The sequence below is a fragment of the Rana temporaria genome, chromosome 3, assembly GCF_905171775.1.
Source record: "Rana temporaria chromosome 3, aRanTem1.1, whole genome shotgun sequence".
In the NCBI taxonomy this organism is placed as follows: Eukaryota; Metazoa; Chordata; class Amphibia; order Anura; family Ranidae; genus Rana; species Rana temporaria.
This window is the reverse complement of record NC_053491.1, coordinates 406,381,873-406,405,339: the sequence shown is the minus strand read 5'-3', so window position 1 is coordinate 406,405,339 and position 23,467 is coordinate 406,381,873. Positions and strand designations below refer to the sequence as shown.

General features: G+C 44.1%; 2 protein-coding genes across 3 annotated transcripts in view; one reads left to right on the top strand and one right to left on the bottom strand.

The window, feature by feature from the left end:
* LOC120933008 (serine/threonine-protein kinase 10-like) overlaps positions 1-2,498 on the top strand; it is a 112,327-nt gene extending 109,829 nt beyond the window's left edge. Inside the window, exon 18 of the mRNA XM_040345935.1 lies at positions 918-2,498. Coding sequence (XP_040201869.1) covers positions 918-1,022 — 105 coding nt within the window. The 3' untranslated portion in view covers positions 1,023-2,498. The remainder of the gene's footprint in view (positions 1-917) is intronic.
* The window catches only part of NCAPH (non-SMC condensin I complex subunit H), a 47,824-nt gene continuing 25,555 nt past the window's right edge, over positions 1,199-23,467 (bottom strand). For both annotated transcript variants that reach the window (XM_040345936.1, XM_040345937.1), the window contains exons 8-18: positions 19,978-20,069; positions 17,853-18,049; positions 10,019-10,167; positions 9,530-9,633; positions 7,176-7,298; positions 6,993-7,100; positions 6,755-6,886; positions 5,253-5,363; positions 3,468-3,544; positions 3,291-3,366; positions 1,199-1,424 (exon numbers count right to left, since the gene is read on the bottom strand). In XM_040345936.1, the coding sequence (XP_040201870.1) occupies positions 1,365-1,424; positions 3,291-3,366; positions 3,468-3,544; positions 5,253-5,363; positions 6,755-6,886; positions 6,993-7,100; positions 7,176-7,298; positions 9,530-9,633; positions 10,019-10,167; positions 17,853-18,049; positions 19,978-20,069 (1,229 nt within the window). In that variant the 3' untranslated portion in view covers positions 1,199-1,364. The remainder of the gene's footprint in view (positions 1,425-3,290; positions 3,367-3,467; positions 3,545-5,252; positions 5,364-6,754; positions 6,887-6,992; positions 7,101-7,175; positions 7,299-9,529; positions 9,634-10,018; positions 10,168-17,852; positions 18,050-19,977; positions 20,070-23,467) is intronic.

The following is a 23,467-nucleotide window of genomic DNA, read 5'->3' as shown; positions in this document are numbered from 1 at the left end:
CAAACTGCTTTGGTGGTGTGGTGAGAACATCTTCTCTGGGACCCAAATCCATTGACTTTGGGAGAAATGGACTCCAGGAGTGGTAACCTCGAAATGTGCCATGAAGCCCAGTGTGGTCTTCTGCCGACCTTGAAACTCCTCCTGAGTGGATTCATCCAAGGAGGACTCTCGATCCTCTCCTCCTCATCATCCATAAGATGCTCCTCTAAAACTGCAAAACGAGTGTCCCAATACTTGCAGAGGCACCGGCGAGTGGAGTAATTGCCATCAAAGGCTGCTGTGCAAGATCATAGAAGCATTACCGATCGCACATGTCCAACCACCCAGAAAACCCCAAGATGGTGCATGCTACAGTCCAGTCCCTCCCTTTTAAACACCACTGTGTCAGCATAGCACTCCACCATACAATACCAGATGCTTCAGGCACATTAGGGTACATAATTTCACATGAGAGTCTACAGCTTCCTCTTAGCACCAATATTGTGATTGTGCACAATATTTTCCAGGGATGCCAACACTCAGAGGGATTGGCAGTATAACAAAGTATTTATGAATCTGGTGACACCCTGTGATATATTCTATTAGGAAAGGGGGTAATTTTTAGCATCATCTCCAGCCCCCCCATGGTTGGTATAGCAGTCTTCACCCTTCCACAAAGGCTTTTCACAAGATTTGGGAGTTTGGTTGACTAAAGGACCCCCCCCCATCTGGTTTCAGATCTGCTCAGTTATAATATAATGGATAAAATGTGGACCGCCACCATAAAGTTTTTTTTCTGACTTTCAAAGCAACCAGGTATATCTGTTTTTGTTTTCCTTTTATAATAATCTTTATGTGAGCCAAACCTTGTCACTGGAGTTTTATAAAAACCCTATAACCAAATTCATGTTTTACTTCATGTATGTCATCTTTTTTAGAAGCTGGACAGCGAGTTAGCCTGCAGACAGCATCAGATTTCAGACACTGGAAAGCAGCTGCACAAGGATCACGACAAACGCTTTTCCTGGTTTTCACCTTCTTGACAGCCATGGTTGAAGAGAGACATCATAAAAACACTCATAAAATTCCCCTTAAGGCAAATGCCTGTGTGGCCATCATAAATTACAAACACTGGAGTTTGACTGACAACCTTTTTATTTTCCTTTTTTTTTCTATTAGGTACATATATGGGTGTAAAAAACAAAAAAACAAACAAAAAAAAAAAAATGTAAAATGTCACATAAATACATTATTTACAGACATATTCTGCTATAGTGCAGATACTGACAGAAGAATAAAATAATTCATTTATCACATTCATTGGCGTTTGTGTGATGATTCCCTAGCCTAGGGTGTCAATGAGATTGCACATGCCTTCATTCTGATCAGTCTCCTTGCATTATCAACACATCAGAGAGATCTTCAACTTCCTGTAGCTTTAAAGTCTATAAAAAACAAGAATCAAAATTATGCATAAAAAACTGAATGAACTTGATACCACATGAACAAATGGTGCTCACATTGTCATACAGCCAAGATACAAATACAATATAGGGTGTACTTGTCTCAATCCAAAGCACTAAGGCCGGGTTCACATATATGCAAATTGGATGCGTTTTACACAATACTCCTGTTTGAGCATCTACTTTTTCAGACTTTTTTTTGTATGTATTTGCGCGCATATGCGTTTGCACAATCTTGCAGGCATGTGTGAAAATGTATTCTCGTGTTTTTGTTATGCACAGTATGCAAATACGCAATTGCGCATAGTTGCTTGGATCTGCATGCATGAGGCTGTAAATTACTGATCAAAAATGCAGATTTAAAAAAAATAAAAAATACTGAAGAATGCACAGCGCTTGTTTACGTGCTTGTGTGAATAGGCACATTACAATTAATGGGCTGTATTTTAGCTCAGTAAACATTTAAAAAAAAGGGTTAAAGTACTGAGCTTTTTCAAGCTGCAGCGTGCAAGAGGCCTTACGAGTCCCTTTCACTTACACAGTAACAAATCTAGGTGAGCGTTTCAAGGATTGTGTTAACCATGAATTTAATCGATACATTTAGAAGCGATTTCACCTTGTTTGACAGAAATATTGCCATCAATTGCTAAAGATCTGAGTGCACAGATTAGATAACTAATACTTCTTATTACCAATCCCATTCATGATGGAGGTGCTGATTTTATAAGCCTGTTTGCCATGTTACATTTATGTTATCCATATTTATTTGTTAGCTAAGAGGTGAGCACTATTATTTGTTAATGTAAATATAACAGTGGAATTACTGGCACGCTCATATGTGACATTATTTCTTTTTGGATTTCTTGTCCCGACTATTAAATCCATCAATGCTTATTTTTCAAAAATCGCACCACTGGTGGTAGTTGTTGAGTTATCACATGAAACATTTGATGGCCTGAACATGTTAAAGCAGAGGTTCACCCAAAACACAACACTGTCTCCACTGCATCAGTGGACATGTAGGATATAAAATCGCCCGTTTAAAAAAAAAAAAAATATGCAAATACCTTTGCAATTGTGATTTTCATGAATCCCACTACCGCGGGAATAGGCGTCTCCCAAGCACCGCAGTGTTCTCTGGGAGCTAACCGCAGTGTGTACTGGGAGCCGGTCACGTGACGTAGCCGTAATCGCCATGATGCTCTGTCCCCGTTTTGAGCTGTGAGAGTTTTGAATGCCATCACAACAGGGCGTATACTTTCTATGACGCCGCCTGTTGTGATGGCAACCAGAAGTGTTGACGGAGCTCGCCATCAACACTGCTCATGCGCGAGAAGGAGCGGTGAATGCTGGGAGGCGTGCAGTCACCGCTTCCAGGAAATCAGTGCATGTGGACTTCACAATGCCCACAAGCAAAATGGGAAATCCCTAGATCGATTTTTAAAAGTTAATCTTTTAAACAAAAATGGACTGGGGATGGTTTTAATCGCCAAACAAGTGAGTACTAACTTGTGATGTTGACCCACATTGAATGCACAGGGAAAAAAAAAAAAAAAATAAAAAAAAAAAAAAAATAATGGGCCGCAGAACCTCTGCTTTAAAGTTTAGCAGCCAACTGTGGGGGTAGATTAAGAGGTAAAAAAGAAAGGAGCATTACAAATCTCTATTCATTTACTGAAATGCAACCATAAACTGAATAAAAAAGGAAATTGCACAAGATACACCATCTGTAGGTCTATTTTTCCAAACGCATTTCAAACAATGTAATGAGCAACGTGAAAACTGCAATCATGACTTCAGTAATGTTGATAGTTTCCTACTCAAGCAAGGCTGGCTATGTTTACTAACCTTCTCATTAGCTAAATGCAAGAGGCAGGCAAAAGCCAGTGGAACTGATAGATTCTGTGACATTGAAGTGGGCAACCTGTTGATCAAGCAAATTACATCAGTATAATAGAGCAAGCAAACATTGTACACAATACTAAAAAAAAAACACAACACACACACGCGACGATTGCTCTATACCTTTTGTGCAGTTCATGTGTGATGCTGCTGAAACTTCTCTCTTCCTTAATAGCTGCATCCTCAGGCATATGATTTGGCTTAAATGAAATACAGACAAAGGGTTTAATATCTGCCTAAGCAAAGAATATTCCAGTCTTAAACAGGCATTCCACCCTCCTCCAGAAATTAAAAGTGAGCAGCTAAAAGTATTGTAGCTACTGACTTTTACTATTGGGGCACTTACCTGTCCAGGCACCCAGCCTTGTGGCTTCATAGCCAGTTACCTACTGCACATGCGCAAATCACGCTGCGAGGGGAAAGAGGAGGCCAAACTTCCGTCTCACTTTGCCTCAGCCAAAAGTAGGAGCGAGTAACTGTCAAAACCGGGTACCCGCTCCCCTACCCCCCCCCCCCCAATTGGCACCTTTGGGGGGCAGAAAAGAGTCTCTACTGGAGGCAGGCAGTTTACATGCCTCTACTAAAGCAACATTAACGAAAGAAGGGAGGAACAAATCGCCTGCACAAACATGCGACAGTGGCATATGTGTCAATGGTGGGTCTGCTACCCATGCAGGAAAAAGATCCTGTCCAAAACAATGGGTTTACAAAATCAGGAAGGAGGCACCAACTGGAGCTGTACCATAAGGGCCCTTTCACACTAGCGGACTTATTGGGTTTGCCTGTCAATTTTTCAGGCAAACCCAATAGTCTCCTCTATGGAGCAGTGGGTGTAAAACAGACAGATGGAGATTCATTCCCCATTCGTCTGGAGGATCATATGGCAGTCAGGTGTTAACGGACAGGTGGTCTGTTTACATCCGACCGCCTATAGAGCAGAGTGGGCCGTGTCAGGTCTGCATAAGCAAAGCAGACACGGACCAGCCATCTGCCTGCTCAGTGGACAGATTCCCTGCTAAGCAGGCAGACTCCAAAAAGCCTGTCCTGTGTGGAAGGGGCCTTAAACTGAAAGACTGAAGCGCTGCTATAGCTAAGAATAAGACTTATTACAGCACATATTTCCTCATTTTAAATCATTAAAAACTAACATTTGAAAATTCTAACTAGTTTAGGACCATGTATTTACATGAAAAGTGCAATCAAGTTATTGGCAAGAGCATATCCTACAGCCATTTCTAACCGATATCTGAAAAGTAAAATACTGCTGTTCAATCCTACACTAACTTAATGTTTAGCAAGTGTCTGCCCACTATGGGAAAGTACAACGTAAATGTGTAGCGTCATCATCAATGGATTAGACTGTATGTTAAAGTGGTAGTAGTCTTTTTTTCATTTGTACCTACAAGTAAGCCTATAATAAAGTATAACTGTAGGTACAGTGAATATCTAAAATTTGCACCGTTTTGGATAAATTTACACTACACGCAGCAAGTGACGTCACGAGCGCATGTCTGCTGAATGGACAGCATACTCGGGTCATTGTGGCTTGGCCAATAAGACATCCGGAGTATGCAAACCCAGAAGGAAGCCTGGGTGAAGATGGAAGCCCTGTCAGCGTGCCGCTGGGGGGGGGGGGGGGGGCTTCCTTCTAAGGCAAGTATTCGATAATATGCTAGTATGCAATGTGTACTAGCACATTATGCTATTGTCTTGCAGGTGTTTTTGTTTTGTTTAACAGCTGCGGTTTACTACCGCTTTAAATTACTATCTAATGCAGAGGTTAAACAAAGTACAAGTCAAAGTTGTTTGTAATAAAAAGCAATGGACATAATCTAAAATCAATAAACATGTTCCCATTTTAATGTTTCCTACTCAACATTTAATGTTCCCTATGAAACGTCAACTTACCTCATCTGCTTTTTCGGAGGTATTTGCCAGCAGCCCCCACATGGTCATTTTGAGATGCTTCATGTCCATCTTTTTGGCTGTTTTGGCATAGTTTATCTCTATTTTGTTTACCTGCATTAAAAAGGAAAAAACATTGTGCTCTTCAGACATATGCATACTGTAAGATGCCACTAACAAACTATCAGTCTTACAAGCCTTGTGCGATAGTGATTGACAGATGCAAAGAACAGAAGTCATGGTGAGGAGATGAGCAAACGTAGGAGCGCAAAAGGCAGATTTAGTAAAGAAATTACTGTGGGTGCGGAGGTGCTCTTGGCCAGGCTGTGGTTGTTGCAAAATATCTTCCATAGACAAACTTGAATTTTTGAACTGCCACAATTCATGATTCCAGTTGTGGACCTACACTTGACACAACAGCTCTTAGAGAATGTGGAGATGTGCAGGGCAGACATGTTTAAGGCCTCATGCACACAATTTTTTATTTTTAAACTCTCCTAGAAGCCAGCAGCATTTTTGCAGGAAAAACACCAGACACTTCTAAAGAAAAGTGTTGAACGCTTTTACAAGTGTTTAGGCGAGTTTACAGGCATCAAGTGCTTGGACAATAATAATTGGCCAAAATAAATAATTTTATCTGGCCATTAAAATTAACGCTTAAGCGCTAAACACGCCTAGCATTTAGAGGCACATTTCTGCCTCCTGGACACACTGGCAGAGGGTTTTTTTCTTTCTGCCTTTAAATGCTACTAAAAAAGTCTGTGTGTGTATGGACACAAACACTAACATGCAGGGGAGTTTAGAAGGTAGGGGGGAAGAAGAAGAAAAAAAAAAAAAACACACATACACACACCCCACCAGACACCCCCTAGGACCAGCTGCAAAAACATCCTGTATGCATGAGGCCAAACTCTCAGGAGGTATCATTGCTATCCTTTTTTTTTTTTGAGTAAAAGTGGAGTATGTAAATCCAGCATTTCACATACCCGATATGTCTCTGCTGTACCATGTACATGTATGAAAATGTATCCTGTTCTCTTTGCAATACCTGGTGTTCCTGCCAGTCCCTAGGCTTTCATATTAAAAACTGACCAAACTAGGCATGATCAGTTCTCTAGCTGTTCTCGTAACTCAGCTTGTTCTCCTACAATGATCAGGCTTGTTTTGGCCCATCCCCTCTGCACAACCTTTCACTGGGAAGTTCAGTGTACTGTTGTTCCCCCTCCCCTCAGCTCTTATGCAGCTGAGAACAGAGGGAATGTGAGATTATATATATATATATATATATATATATATATATATATATATATATAGACACAGATCTCTCCATCAATATACACACACGCATAAAATATATATATATATATATATATATATATATATATATATATTACATATATACAGATACGCACAAATGTTTTGCCTTTCATTTCTATGTTAAACTTAATAAGCGTTTTTTCCATGTGAGGGTTTCCAAATCACTTTAACCTTAGTGCACTGCTTACCTTCTGTGGTTCTGCGATTAAAGTGTGTTCCCCATCAAAGCCTAGCCTCTTCTCATCCATTCCATTCTGTAAGGGAAATTCTGTACATTCAGCTCCTGCAAAAGGACCATCATCATCGTCGCTGTCTGCTAGCTACAAAATAAAGAGGTTCAAAAAGAAAGAAAAAATTTCATAAAAAAAAAAAAAAAACACAACAACTATCAAATGAATTCTGCTTATGACAAGCAACGGTCCTCACCTGCAAGGCTGGACAGAAGTTGGAAGTGTCATTGGGATTGTTGTAGTCATATTCTCCAATTTCATCTTCCTGTTCGGAAACAGAGTTTCCAGGAGCCATCCTCTTGATCTGGAGGGCAAAAATACATTAAACTTCACGGATTAGGCTCAAGTGTAAAAAAGAAGGAGTTAGTTGACACCTTACCCTGTCCACTGGTCTTAAGCTCATCCTTGCAATGTTGTCTGGATCATAGTGGAAATCAGCAGGCAGGGTCGTAGTTTTTTTCTTTTGGGTCTCAAGTGTGCTTTTTGCAAGTGTTGTAGCTGCCTATTTAAAATATATGAGATCAAATTAAAAAGAGAGAGGGTTATTGTTTCAGTACGGTATTTTAGAAATACAATACACTTCTGGCTATACCCAACTACGCTATATGCTCCCAACATATTTGCAATAGGCTGAAACCCAGTGCTTTGTGTTTTAGTGTGATTATGTGCTGATAACACTTTTCAGCTTTTGCTGCCATTAGACATGATTACATTACAATTCCATTCAACTTCTAAAAGACTGGTGTGTCCTGTTGCAGATATCCAGTTAAGACATCCAATTACCGTAGTTATTGACAAAGTCCTGCTTACCTGTCTGGAATTTCTGATACTGCTGTGAAAGTTTAAAAGAATACATTGGGGGGAGACATGGAATGCTGTGCCGACTTCTACAGACTACACTCTAACTTGTGTTAGACTGGCAAATTTTGCAGAATAAGGATATCACGGTGTTTGTCAGTTCTAGGGTGTCCAAACTTCAATACTGTCACAGGGAGTATGTGTAGAGTACAGCAAAGCACGGCAGCCAATAAAACCATACACAGCACCCTTTAATCGTTCTGCATATCTAGAAAACATCTACATGAAAGATCAATGGCAAGCCACATACTAAAATGTAAGCAGAACATTCACCTCAACAACAGAAATCTACCTCATTTTCAATCAAGGTTTGCCACTCCAAATCTACATGATGCACTAAATATATTTGATTTTATTTACCGCTACTGGAACAAATGGGGAGCAATTGTTTATAAAAGCCAACCAAGCTTCACCAAAAAATAATTAGTTGCTTTGGGTAGGTGGTAAATTTAATCTCCAGTTCCCATAAATCAGTCCCACTAGAGCTTACTACCTACAGAACTCATCTGGACCGCTCTGGTTATTTTTTTTTCCATTTCTATTAACATATTGTAACCACCTCTGGGAAAGAAACAACAAATTTAAATAAACCTACTTTGGTCAACTAGCGAGGTTAGATCCTGATGGATTAGCCATTCCCTGACTGAACACAACCCTGAGGCAGCAATTGTAAACTTGGGTCACTGTGTCAAAGCTCGTAACCTCCATTAATATAGAATTAGTTATGTCACATTTTCTCTTAAAGTGGTTACGTAAAAAAAAAAAAAAAAAAATAATAATAATAATAATAATAATAATAATAATAATAATAATAATAATAATGAGAAGGAATTAATTCCAGCCCCTCTCTTTTATTACAACATAACACATGGTGTACCCGTTTTTGTAAAAAGATTCCTGTAATTACCTTATCTCAGGGCTCTTTTATAGGCAGTTAGGTGGCCACCAGCCGCTCTTCTCCTCCGATCTAAGGGCTACAGTGGGAGGGGCTGAGCAGACAGCACAGCAGTCACGTGACCTTCCAGGCTGATGTCAGAGGAGGATTTTGGCCGCAAGTCTCGTGAAAGGTCAGAAAAGCTCTGAGATAAGGTAATTACAGGCATCGTTTTACACAAACAGGTATACAGTGTGTTATGTCTTGATCAAAAGAGGGGCTGGCAGGAATATTTAACTTTACTGCCAGCTACCAATAGCGGCAGGAGAGGGAAAGGGCTGCTCACACACAGGAGCTGTCAGGCAGTGAGGGAGGGGAAAAGAGGAGAGCAGCGGGATGACAGAGGCACATAACCTGACCACAGTAATCAGGGATCAGCAGCCATGATTATCGTGGTCAGTACAGAGAGGGGGCGACACATGAAGTGGCAGGATCAGCCAGGTTTTTTACAGCTTAGAAAGGGGCAGATCAGACAGCACAAGTAATGTGCTGTTTAATGTACTATAAGGGAACAGGATTTTTAAGGTTACAACCACTAACATAAGTAATCTGCAGTGGGGAAAGAATCCGCAATCTCTATTTTTTTTTTTTTTTTAAATGCTGTCTGAGGTTTTGTCAAGACGATTTCCCCTAACATCTTGTCCCAATGACAGAGTTATCAGGCTAAAAGTGTGAGGGAAGTCTCCAATTGGAATACAGACATAAAATATAAAAAGCTGATGGGGGCTATAGCCTTCTCCTCTCCATTGGAGATTTCATCTCATGTCCTGTACTGGTCATTTACACAGGCAGCGATGGGTAGTTTGGGGCCACAGTAAGCTATAAAGTAAAGTGGCGATACACTTACAATACTGTACATCTAGTAAAAGTCACACAGCTGGTCACATATTCTTGATGTGGTTCTGAAAGAACATGGTGGGTTCTTATATTAAGCAACTTACCCTAGTTTTACAGAAGTGAGTTTCAAAATTAATGTCATCTTCAAAGTTCAGTTCAAACACTTTCTTTGCCTTCTTGATTTTCGGTTTGTCGCCCACAGTCTCAACTGAAAGTTGAATAGATTTAGATGAATGATGCTACTGCCCCGATAAATAAAGTTGGGTATAAATATTCTGTGCCCCCCCCCCCCCCCCAACCAGTGGGCTGAATGAAAAAAAAAAAAAAAAAAAACACACACACACAACACCGACAGTTCCCTGCATCAACATCTCTCCTGCTAAGATATTATATTTTGACAAAGGGACTCTCGACCACTCCCGCCCCTTTTCCCTCACCAGAATAAACTGATCAGCTCTTGCAGCCATTGGCTTTTAAGCAGGACAGTTAGAGAAGCTGGTCATTAGACAGACTTCTGTTGAACAGACAGTGGTACACATGTACCGAAAAATCGGCCAGTATGTGTGTACTAAGCTTAAAGGAAGGACGACTACCTTTTTGTCGAGGCCGGAAACGCCAATGTTCAGGGCCTGCCCACATGGACATAGTGCGAGGACTGAAGTAAGAATACTCTCCGGGACAAGACGACAGCTGCAGGCACATCGTACCAATATCGGCATCTGCAATCTGAGTAATCTGTGACCTGATGGGGGGAAAGTATTAGAGACAAAGATGACTTGCATCCAAAACTGAGAAAAACAGTAGACATCTTGTAAAAGTTTAAACCTAACACAGTCAAGATAATAGACAGTCAGGGTAATTGCATTACTTAAATTGGTTTATGCTGCCACCTACAGATGACTGAACAAAACAAATAAAAACACAGTAAGAAAGTCCTCTCCCAGGCATAACCCCTCCCATGTACTAAGGGTTTCAGCAAGCCAAAGGCCCCTTTCCCACTAGGCGGATCCGTGGCAGCGAAGTCCGCCAGCTCAGCGGGAGATCTCTCCATGGATCTCCACTGAGCCAGTGGATGAGAGGTCCCTCTCTGCTCACTGAGCGGGGAGGGGCTTGTCAAGCGCCACTGTCTCCTATGAAGAGATCTGATATGGACGCATGGTGACGCATCGCCATTCGTCTGATTTTAGCGGATCGGAAAGGAAGTCAACAGACATGTCTCCGCTAACATCCGACGCTCCATAGAGATGTATGGAGTGGCCGTTCAGGTCCGCCGACAAAACCAACAGGCGGACCTGAACGGTCAGACCATGTGAAAGGGGCCATAGACAGAGGGGAGGGATCTGTGTCCTGTGATATACTCCAGGTAGCTTTGCAAACTAAAGATACAGAAGCTTGATGGATAGCGCAGGAAGCACCTTCATCGAGAAAGGAGAAACATTCCCTTTCAAACTGTAAGCTTGAGACATAAGCTGCCGAATGCAATGGGTATTAGTAGACTTGGAAGCTGCGTCTTTGGTACCGGAGAAAAGAAGAAGAATCAGGGAGTCTCAAAATAATCACTTCCTGCTCCACGCCATCAAAACATTCTGCTGCAGAGGCCTAGAGTTAAATGTAGCAAAGGGTGACCATGCCCCCACCCCCCCCCCCACCCTCATGATGGGGTTAGATAAAAGGCTGCAGCTCAGGCTCCAGTACCCAGGAAGGAATCCCCAGAATATACTGGCCTGAATAGCTGAGGTCTATGGTACCTGGAACACCTACATCTACTACAGGTCCATCAAAGAGATCCCTAGTAAAAAAAACTGTGCTCATCATCTGAATTGATTGACAGGATTTCAATATACACTGTATGAAACTTCAGTGTATGCAAATCCATTACTGCGTCTACGCCATTTAAAGAAACCATCCAGGATTTAAAATATTGTGCATAAAGCTACCAGTGACATTGGCTGACTGGAGAGACTGCCAGGGTTGCATATAGGGTTGTCCCGATACCGATACTAGTATCGGTATCGGGACGATACCAAGCATTTGCCCGAGTACTTGTACTCGGGCAAATGCTCCCGATGCTTCACCCTATACTTGTCCTGTGTCCTCCTCCAGCCCCCCCTCCCTTTTTATGCAGTGTCTCAACCTCTGTGCCCCCGCCGCTGTTTCCTTCTCCCTCTGTGCCCCCCGCCGCTGTTTCCATCTCCCTCCGTGCCCCCGCCGCTGTTTCCTTCTCCCTCCTGTCCCCCGCCGCTGTTTCCTCCTCTCCCCCGTGCCCCCCCTGCTGTTTCCTTCTCTCCTCCGTGACCCCCGATGTTTCCTCCTCTCCCTCCGTGCGTCCCGATGTTTCCTTCTCTCCCCCGTGCCCCCCCCCGCGGTTTCCTTCTCTCCCCCGTGCGTCCTGTTGTTTCCTTCTCTCCCCCCGTGCGTCCCCCGCTGTTTCCGTCTCTCCCCTGTGCCCCCCCCCCCCCCCCCCCCGGAACTGTCAGGATGGAGAGCGGCGGTAGGAGCCGGTAAACCCGGCTCCTTACTGTTCCGAATGGACAGAGTCAGCGATGACTCTGTCCATTCACAGAACTGAATCATCGTAACCTGTTGATTACAATGTTTCAGTTTTATGAATGAAGAGAAGACGCTGTCTTCTCTGCATTCATTTTCAGCGCAGCTGATGCTGCCGAGAAAGGGACAGGGGAATCTGTATCCCTAGTCCCTTTCTCTGTCTCAAAGGGGAGATGTCAGAGGTCTGTTAAGACCCCTGATATCTCACCAAAGCCCCCCCCAACAGGGTTGATTAAAAAATAAAATAAAAATTGCAATAAATAAAAAAATAAATAAAAAAAATGTAAATGGTAATAAAAAATTCAAAAAACACACTGACAATCCACTACCCCCCCTCTAAAAAAATAAAAAATAAAACGCTACTGTAAAAAATAAAAATAAAATAAAAAAAAGTAAAAAAAAAAACAAACAAAAAGAAAAAAACGCCACTGTCACATCACATTAAAAAAAAAAAAAAGTATCGGTATTCGGTATCGGCGAGTACTTGAAAAAAAGTATCGGTACTTGTACTCGGTCCTAAAAAAGTGGTATCGGGACAACCCTAGTTGCATACATTCAATATGAATCTACCAGGAGCTGCTGATAATAGAAAATCTGCCAAAATATGTATTGTTTTTTTTAGAGCTGAAGAAAACAGTCAATCGCCTGAGTACACTAGCAAAAAACTACCCTTGTCCTACAAACTGTTCTTTTAAAACCAGTGTTCCTGACAGTCACCAGTCTCTGCTTAGAGCTGATGAGAACTGAGCGATCACGTGATTGCTCAGCTCTCGGGCTTCGACCAAGCAGGGGACAGCTGCAGCAGACTGCTGCATGGAGGAGAGTACGTATATATTTGTTTTCCTTTCACTTGTGCTGGTCTACAGTTTGTTTGCCAGTCTCCAATCCTCCTGTAGGCGATGGTATAACCCAAAGTTGAGCGACTTCCTGTTTCACCCAATGGAAGAGAACGAAAATAGCCTTAGACAAAGGGAATCGCTCATAAGCCTTCATCCAAATCAAGTCAGGCAATGTCAGAAAAACCCAACCAAACCACTGAAAAAAAAATAAAAAAAAAATAGGATTTTTGTACTCACCATAAAATCCATTTCTCCGAGTTCATGGACGGACACAGCAGCAATTGACCTTCGTGCATTATCCTCCCTTTTAGGAGATTGACTAGGCAGAAAAACAGCATGTTAAGTGTTAAACACTCCACACAGCACAGTACCTCCAAAAGGAGGGGTGGATGCTGTGTCTGTCCATGAACTCAGAGAAATGGATTTTACAGCGAGTACAAAAAATACTATTTTCTCTTGCGTTCATGGACGGACACAGCAGAAATTGACCTTAGGGACGTCCCCAAGCAGTGTCAAAAAATTGAGGGGTGGGAAAACACAGCAAACCAACTTCACCCCAAACAAACCAGAGCTCCTCAACGGAGGAACGTCAACCTTAAATAGCCGCCTGCAAAACCTTGCGGCCAAAGAAGGCATCCGAAGATGCACTCACATCCACCTTGTAAAATTTTGAAAAGGTGTGAACTGATGACCAGGTCGCTGCTTTACACCCCTGTAAAACAGACGCTTGATGGCGGAAAGCCCAAGAGGCACCAATCGCCCTGGTCGAATGCGCTGTAACCGGGAAGGTAGCGGCCCGCCCCTTTGGGGCATAGGCCTAAAGCACGACCTGCCTGATCCACCTAGAAATGGTGGCCGACGAGACCGCCAGACTCTTCTTAGGACCAGTCACCGACACGAACAGTGAATCCGACTTACGAAACTGAGCCGTAGCAGACATGTACACCCGTAGGGCTCGAACCACGTCCAAGGAATGCAACACAGCCTCCTTTGGGTTCAACGGCCGAGGACACAAGGATGGAAGAACAATGTCCTCATTGATGTGAAAGGCCGAAAAAACCTTAGGAAGGAATGACGGCTGCGGCCGCAGCACCACCTTATCCCTGTGGATGACCAAGTAAGGGGCCTTGCAAGACAAGGCCGCTAATTTAGAAACCCATCTGACCGATGCAATTGCCACCAGAAAAACCACCTTCTGGGAAAGAGTCAATAAAGGGATTTCCCTAATATCCTCAAACAGAGACTGTTGAAGCACCGAGAGGACCAAAATTCAGGTCCCATGGAGGCAGTGGAGGACGCACAGGAGGGGCCACATGTCGAACCCCCTGCACAAACGTACGCACCAGAGAGTGCGCCGCTGAAAGAAAAAAGCCAAGGCCAAAATCTGCCCCTTAATCATACTCAAGGCGAGAGCCTGATCCACTCCACGCTGTAAGAACAGCAGAATCCGGACATCACATATGTTCGGGGGTGCCAATTCATCTCCTCACACAGAGATGTAAGCCTTCCACGTATGATGGTAAATCTTCCGTGAAGTAGACTTCCGTGTCCGCAGCATGGTAGAGATCACAGAGTCTGACAGGCCTCAATCCTTCAGCACCTGGCTTTCAACAGCCACGCCAGTAAAGCCAACGACTGTAAAGCAGGGTGAAAGATAGGACCCTGCGACAGAGGATCCTCTCTCAGAGGCAGGCGCCAAGAAACGTCTGCCACCAGACCCACGTACCAGGGTCAGCGAGGCCAATCCGGAGCGATTAGGATTGTTGGTATCCCCTCGGCTTCCACTCTGCGCAGCAGACGAGGAAAGGAGTAGATTAGGCAATAGTGACCCCACGGAGCCACCAACGTGTCTGACGCATCCACCCACGGGTCTCTTGACCTGGCCACGAACCGTGACACCTTCCGATTGAGACGGGACGCCAGAAGATCCACGTCTGCAGTGCCCCATTTCAGACACAGACTCTGAAACACATCCAGGTGTAGTGACTATTCTCCTTGGTCTAGCGTTTGGCGACTTAGGTAGTTGGCCTGCCAGTTCTGTACCCCCAGAATGTACACAGCCGGAACGTTCTTTTCGGCCCACCGTAGGATGTGAGCGACTTCCGAAGCACGGGAGACGTCAGCCACCACACTAGGGAGGACCTGACCAGGCAATCCAGAGACGAAGGGAGCTTGTCCCAACGCGACAGAATTTCTCTCTGTAACACACGAGTGTGAAATTGAGCATTCGGAACCATCAGACCCAGAACTCGAATGCAAAAGCGAAGTGACGATCACTTCTGGGTCGCCAACCACCTCACCGCTGGAACCACTAATCAATATGATGATAGGAGTTGCCTATCTATAAAATGGCCAGGTCACCTGTGATCCACAGAAGTACAGTAAACAAGGTTTGGCTGTACTACTCCTTATAAGTATTGATTTCAGAAGAGCCAGCGAGGTCCCTTGTGGTTCCTGGTGCACTACAAACACAATACAAGACAAAATTACGGGGGGGGGGGAAGAGAGAGAGAGAGAGAGAGAGAGAGAGAGAGAGAGAGAGAGAGAGAGAGAGAGAGAGAGAGAGAGAGAGAGAGAGAGACTGGCAGGGCAGACCTTCATGCGGGTCTGTCCGCAGGCTTGTTGGACTTGCGGAACCAGGGGCGCTTCTGCCCTTCAGCGTGCGCCTTAGCGCCCTGGGAACGTTTTTTTGCTGCACCAGGCGGACGGAAAAAACGCTTGGGGGCGGTAAAGGAGGGCCTCTGCCTGCGGCGAGGCTCCTTACCTTTACCAGATTGTGGGAGCAGAGTGCTCTTTACCTTCCGTGGCATATTTTATGATGTCATCTAGAGAAGCCCCAAAAAGCCTTTCACCCTTAAAGGGTAAGTCCATCAAGGCCTTTTTAGAAGACTGGTCCGAAGACAAACACTTCAGCCAGACAAGGCGGCGCAACACCACAGCGTAGGCCGAGGCCCTGGAGAGCAAGGGAAGCGTATCCAGGGCTGACTCACAAATTTTAGGCCCTGCACCAACTGGTCAGCCAGCGCCACACAGCCCAGAGGGGCTTGATGCTCCAACTCCTGAAGCAACAACTTTGCCCGTTCAGTAAGTGTCTGTGACACCAGAGCCCAGGCCAAGACCAGCATCACCGCCGACCCCACCACCGTGAACATGGTGCGGGCCACAGCCTCAGCTCTCCTATCTGCGGGGTAATTGAAAGCGGGAGCCCCCTCCACACGTAACGTGGTAGCTTTGTTCAGTCTGGACACAGGGGGGTCCACTGACGGAGGAGAGGTTCACTTTTTCAGGAAGTCCTCCTCAAAATGGATAACTGACCGCAAAGCATTTTGGAACAGAAAAAAACTTTTGCGGCCGATCCCATTCCTTGTACCGACATCTCTGATGTCTCCGCCAAATCCTCAATTTTCTGAGTATCCGGCACCACAGTGATAAGAGCTCCCACTAGCGCCCTATCATGAGCTGACCCTGATGCAGAGTTATCCTCACTGTCCGTGTGGACTAGGCCTGCATCCTCTGACACCTCGAAACCAGGGCCGGGAGCAGTAGCTGGGCCCGATTCCCTGTCAGAGGCATCCCCAGAAGAAGGCAGGGGGGAGGGGGAGCTTTTTACCCCTCCTCTGGCCACGCGCCGCTTCACTCCTGGCAACAAACGCCTCTAGGAATGCCGTCATAGCATCCACAGAGGCCGCAGGAAAAGGAAAGGAGGTAACTGCTCCAGGTGAGTATGTTGAACAATCAGCGACGGTTCAGGAAATCAAGGGTGCCAGCAATGCACAAAGCAATTGGTAGAAGAAAAAAGAATGGACAGCTGCACTCCAAAAAAACATAAGGTTGTCTTTTAATATAAAAATAGAAAAATGCACTACAAAAACAAGCAGAAAATGGAACAGCCTATGCGTTTCACACTATAAATCAGTGCTTAATCATGGCACCGATTTGAGCTGGAGCCGTTCGCGCCGTTTTTTCAGCCACTAGAGGTAAAAACCCATTCCAAAATGGCCGCCGACATGCAAAAAGAGCATGTGGGCTACAAGAAAATGGCCAGCAAAAGAGCACCCCCAAGCAGACACAGCCCCCAGCCACTGGATGGTGCCCCCCAGATGGACCCCCCCACCTCACGGCCAACCCCGCCACCCAGAACGTGGGGAAAGGAGGGAAAGAGGAAAGCAGGGCGGACCCCCATTCGACCACCCCAGGAATGCACCAGCCGCACCACCCTGCCAAAGCAAGGGGACTGCTACTTACCTATCCTGCGACCCCCGGCTGGAGGCATCCCGGACAGAACGTCCGCGCAGTTACGGCATGGCTGTCGGCCCGGCACAGACATAGAGCCTATATATGTGTGCCTTGGTGCGTATAGCTCACCGGCCTGGAGCAACGGGGCATGTCGTGGATGGCCCAGCGCGTAGCTAAAAGGCCGGCACACGCTCGATGGACGAACTTGGGGGGGGGGGGGGACGGGACACTACAAGGATCAAGGATCCAGCCTGTCACCCAGTCGGCAGTTGAATGTAGATCTCAGGATCCAAAAATGCAGGAAAACAAAAAGAAAAAGCAAGAAAATTGCAAAAAAAATCCCCGGAGCACATGGGCCCAGAGGAGCCATGTCATCTCCTTTGCTAGGCAGAAAAAAAACTGGGGCTGCAGAGCAGAGTGGGGGATGTACCCGGGGGAACCGCCCCCTGAGAGGTACTGTACTGTGTGGAGTGTTTAACGCTTAAGATGCTGTTTTTCTGCCTAGTCAATCTCCTAGAAAGGAGGATAATACCCTAAGGTCAGATGCTGCTGTGTCTGTCCATGAACGGAAAATAAAAACCCACACCCCATCCCATTGGCTCCTGCTGCCATCAGTCAAATTCTGTGAAGCAGTGAAGGAGGGGGGGGGGGGGGGAATACCTGAGCCAAAGAAAAACACACACTACAATTTGTATATTATATACACATACACACACACTTTTTATTCTTTGTCACCACTAATTCCCTATTACAAGTTTCCCTTGTTCTGAAAAATAATATTAAAAATAAAATGGTGTAAATTTACCCCTTTTTTCCCGATCGGAAAGCCTCTCGTCGCTCCGCAAACTCTCCCAGATCTTCTGCTTCATTCCCATCACACAAATCTGCATCAAAATCATCCGTCTCAGGACCTGCAGGCTCAGGACCATCATCCTCAATCTCTGCATTGATATCAAAGGCATGATCGCTCTCCTTGTATTTATCTGTTAATGACAACACATTCTGCAGAAAAACAGAGCAAAGGATAAGATCTTTAGAAAATGTGTAGCTTTTTATTTACTAAATAATCACCAATTTACAAATGTGCGTAATCCTCAAAGCTTTCTTACCACTTAGTGGTATAAATCAATCCAAGGCACTGTAAATTCCCAGTATGTGGTTTCAAGATTTAATCTTTAAGTGATTCAAGCACTAAGACCTGGAGTGATTTACACTTTACTGCTGCTGCATGGAGTACTGAAATACACCCTTTTACCAAATCCTACACATATCAGTAGCATTAAGCCTTAAAATGTAATATAGTCACTGTGGACAATGGGCATAAAGCACAGGCATGGTTATGTTATCCTGCACCGTTTTGTATCTATAGTAGCATGAAGCAGCAGAGGTGTTATAAAAAGGAGTCAATAGCTCAGTTTCATATCGCCCTTAGAAGGTGCTGTCCAAGACAGGAGCCTTAAAGTGGACCCATACTTTATTTTTGTTTTGTAAAATGTTTAATAGAAGTTTAAGATAGGGCCAACGATTTTAGCAAAAAGCTTACCTCTAAGCTGTAGCGCAACCCAAAGCCAGGATGGTAAATCATGTAACATAATAAAACTGCATTGCAGACATCAATGTCAGTAAATTGGTCTGATGTTTCTGCTGATCTCAGAACCCCAGGGCACTGCTGCTATAAGTTATATTCCAAACCAGCGCACCCAAGGATCAGTTTTTTTTTTTTTTACAGCTAGCAGGCAAGTTTCTCTTAACTTTGCTGTCCATACCCCGCTTCTCTTATTAACCACTTTTACCCACTTCCTGCCATAGCCAAATTTCAGCGCTGTCGCATTTTGAATGACAATTGCGCAATGCTGTACCCATACTACATTTTTATAATTTTTTTTTAAACAGAGCATTCTTTTGGTGGTATTTAACCACTTGCTTACTGGGCACATAAACCCCCTTCGTTCCCAGGCGAAATTTCAGCTTGCGGCACTGCGTCGCTTTAACTGACATTTGCGCGGTCGTGCGACGTGGCTCCCAAACAAAATTGACGTCCTTTTTTCCCCACAAATAGAGCTTAATTTTGGTGGTATTTGATCACCTCTGCGGTTTTTATTTTTTGCGCTATAAACAAAAAAAGAGCGACAATTTAAAAAGACACTTTCGACACAAATTTGGGACCATTCACATTTATACAGCGATCAGTGCTATAAAAATGCACTAATTACTGTATAAATGTGACTGGCAGGGAAGGGGTTAACACTAGGGGGTGAGGAAGGGATTAACTGTGTAGCCTGGGTGTGTTCTAACTGTGTGGGGGGGAGGGGGGTGACTGGGGGAGGTGACCGATGCTGTGTCTCTATGTACAAGAGACACAGATCGGTCTCCTCTCCTCTAACAGCACGTGGAGCTCTGTGTTTACACACAGAGCTCCACGTCCCTGCTGTTACCGGCTGTGTTCCCGACGATTGCGTGTACCCGGCGGACATCGCGGCCGCCAGGTACACGCATCGGGTCCCCAGCGATGCGGCGGCACAGTGGTTACCCGCCGCACGCCCCCCAGTGGCGCGCGCGGGTAATGCATTTCAAATGACGTCCAAAGACGTCCACTTGGCACCTGAGAACCGCGCTGTCGACGTCTTTTGTCAATAGCGCGGGTCTCAAGTGTTTAATAGCCAGTGTTTTATTTTTATTTTTTGCTAAACGTTTGGAAAAACAAAATTACATTTAAAACATTTTTTTTAGTTAGTTATAACATTTTATAAAATAAATAATTTTTCTCCTTTACTGTTGTGTGTTGATGAGGCTGCACCGACATGCAGTACTGATAGGTGCCAATGATAGGTACTGATAAGCAGCACTGGCAGGCATCGCTGTTATAAATGACTAAAAGCCCAAAACTGTACAAATATCTGGACATCACAAAGAACGTATGATGGCTATACCTCCTCCTTGACATCGCTGTATAGCTGCATTGAGCGAAATTTTGCAAGTGACGGGCATAGGGAACGTTTTTCCACACACTGATCCAGAAGAGCTGCAAAGAAGAAGTTTTCCCAGATAAGATTCCACCAGGGGATGAAAAATAGGTCACACAGCAAAATGCATTAAAATTTCATAGCTGTAGCTCCTTTAAAGTGAGCGCAACGCCAATTTTTTTTCTGGTTTTCAATAAAGTGGGAAAGGTTTTTTTTTACGTTATGTGAGGTTTTGTTAAAGAGATTTCCCCTTTCTTTCCGCCCTGGTGACAATGGCACTAGCCAGGTAAGGGGGGTCAATTTCTAACAGCAACTCAGACAGTTAGTACCGTGAAGAATAGAAGTAGTCAGGTTTTTATTGCCGCCTGTGTCCCTAAAGAACATTTGCACTCATCCTCCTAGTAAAACGTATCATTCAGACAGATAGTGAGGAAGATAAATCTGTAATGGTGGCATGAATAGCAGTAAAAATCCAAAGCCATCTTGCTCCATGCAAAAGTAAAAAATGTGGCTGTATAGAGCGCATCCGGAAAGTATTCACAGCGCTTCAGTTTTTCCACATTTTGTTATGTTACAGCCTTATTCCAAAATGGATTAACCACTACAGCCACAGAAGGTTTTACCCCCCTTAATTACCAGTCCATTTTTTGCGATACGGCACTGCGTTATTTTAACTGAAAATTGTGCAGTCATACGATGCTGTACCCAAAAATAAATATGTTTTTTTCTCCCACAAATAGAGCTTTCTTTTGGTAGCATCGGATCACCTCCGTGGTTTTAAATGTTTTTACGCTATAAAAAACAACACACAAAAAAAGTGACAATTTTGAAAAAAAAAAAAAATGTTTTAAACTTTTTGCTATAAAACACACATCCAATGGGAAAATAAATAAATAAGTCTTCATCAATGTAGGCCAATATGTAGTCTGCTACATATACCTAGTAATACAAATCTCAATAAGCATATATAGATTGGTTTGTGCAAAAGTTATCGCGTCTACAAACTATGGGATTTTTTTTACTAGTAATGGCAGTGATCAGCGATTTTTAGCAGGACTGCAACATTGCAGCAAACAAATTGGACAGCCGACACTTTTTTGGGAACCAGTGACGTTATTATAGTGATCAGTGCTAAAAAATATGCACTGTTACTGTACTGTAACTCGCAGGGAAGGGGTTAACAGCAGGGAAGATCAAATGGGTCAAGTGTGCCCCTAGGGGGTGCTTGTTAACTGTGTGGAAGATGGTCTGACCGGATGAAGACCGATTACCGTTCCAGCTCATCAGGAACACAATATCTCCATCTTCTTCCCTGTCAGAACGGCGATCAGCCTTGTTTACATAGGCAGATCGCTGTTCTGTCTCTCTGGAACGACCGGCGGACATTGGGTCCGCGGGACCTGCTAATTGACTTCCCCTTTGTCCAATCAGCGTGCACCCCTAGTGTATTGCACAAAATGACATACAAATAACATTAGAGCCGGCCTGCTGCAGTACATCAGACGTAGGCGGTCGGGAAGTGGTTTAAGCGGCGTTCCACCCAACTTTACTACATGGTGTTAAACTAAAGACAACTCCTCATTTTTGGATATACATTTTTTTTTCTTACCGTTTATGAAGTACAAAGATGTACTTCCATCCCAGCCTTGCCAAAGCGAAGTACGCAATTTCCTCGGCCCCTTCTCGTTCCCCCTGCTGCCTTCTGGGACCTGTGTGTGGCCATTCAGAAAGCACCGCGCGACTCACACACGCTCAGTAGAAAACCGGAAGTGAAGCCTGAAGGCTCCACTGCCAGGTTTCCCTTAGTTAAAAAAGCGGCACCTGCACCCGAGCCAAAGGACAAATCGGCTTCAGGTGACCGACATCGCAGGCTACCTGGATAGGCAAGTGTCCTTATTAAAAGGTCAGCAGCTACAGTATTTGTAGCTGCAGACTTCTAAGAAAAACTTTGGAGTGTGGAACTCTGCTTAAAAGTAATTATCCTAAAAATTCTAAAATGACAATGTAAAAAAGGTTTGTTTGAAATCATTGCAAATTTATAAAAAATAAATAAAAATATCCCATGTAGTAAGTATTTACAGCCTTTGCTATGACACTCAACATTGAGCTCAGGTGCATCCGGTTTCCACTGATCATCCTTGAGAGGTTTCTACAACTTAATTGGAGTCCACCTGTGGTAAATTCTGTTGATAGGACATAATTTGGAAAGACACACACCTGTCTATATAAGGTCCCACAGTTAACAGTGCATGTCAGAACACAAACCAAGCCATGAAGTCCAAGGAATTGTCTGTAGACCTCCGAGACAGGATTGTATTGAGTCACAGATCTGGGGAAGGGTACAGAAAAATGTCTTCACCAATGAAGAACCCAATGAGCACAGTGGCCTCCATCATCCATAAACAGAAGTTTGTAACCACCAGGACTCTTTCTAGAGGAGGTCGCCTGGCCAAACTGAGCAATTTGGGGAGAAAGGCCTTAGTCGGAGAGGTGACCAAGAACACGATGGTCACTCTGACAGAGAGGAGAACCTTCCAGAAAAAACACCATCTCTGCAGCACTCCACTAACCAAGCCTGTATTGTAGAGTGGCCATACGGATGCCACTCCACAGTAAAAAAGGCACATGACAGCACACCTGGAGTTTGCCAAAAGGCACCTAAAAGGACTCTTAGACCATGAGACACAAAATTCTCTGGTCCGATGAAACAAAGATTGAACTCTTTGGCCTGAATGGCAAGCGTCATCCGCTCATCACCTGGCCAATAGCATCACTACAGTGAAACATGATTGTGGCAGCATAATGCTATGGGGATGTTTTTCAGTGGCAGCAACTGGGAGACTAGTCAGGATCGAGGGAAAGATGAATGTAGGAATGTACAGAGACATCCTTGATGAAAACCTGCTCCTGAACTCTCAGAACCTCAGAAGGTTCATCTTCCAACAGGACAACGACCCTAAGCACACAGTCAAGATAACAAAAGAGTGGCTACGGGACAAGTCTGTGAATGTTCTCGATTGGCCCCACAAGAGCACAGACTTGAACCCAATTAAATATATCTCTTGAGAGATCTGAAAATGGCTGTGCACCGACACTTCCTATCCAACCTGATGGCACTTGGGAGGTCCTGCAAAGAAGAATGGGAGAAACTGTCCAAAAATAGGTGAGCCAAGCTTAAGTATCATACTTAAAAAGACTTGAGGCTGTAATTGGTGTCAAAGGTACTTCAACAAAGTATTGAGTAAAGACTGAATACTTATGTACATGTGATTTTTATATCTTTTTTTTAAATTTGCACAGATTTCAAACGTCTTTCATGTTGTCATTATGGGGTATTGTTTGTAGAATTTTGAGTAAGTTAGGAATTTAACCTATTTTGGAATAAGGCTGTAACTAACAAATGTGGAAAAGGTGAAGAGCTGTGATTACTTTGCAGATGCACTGTATATGCTTCAAT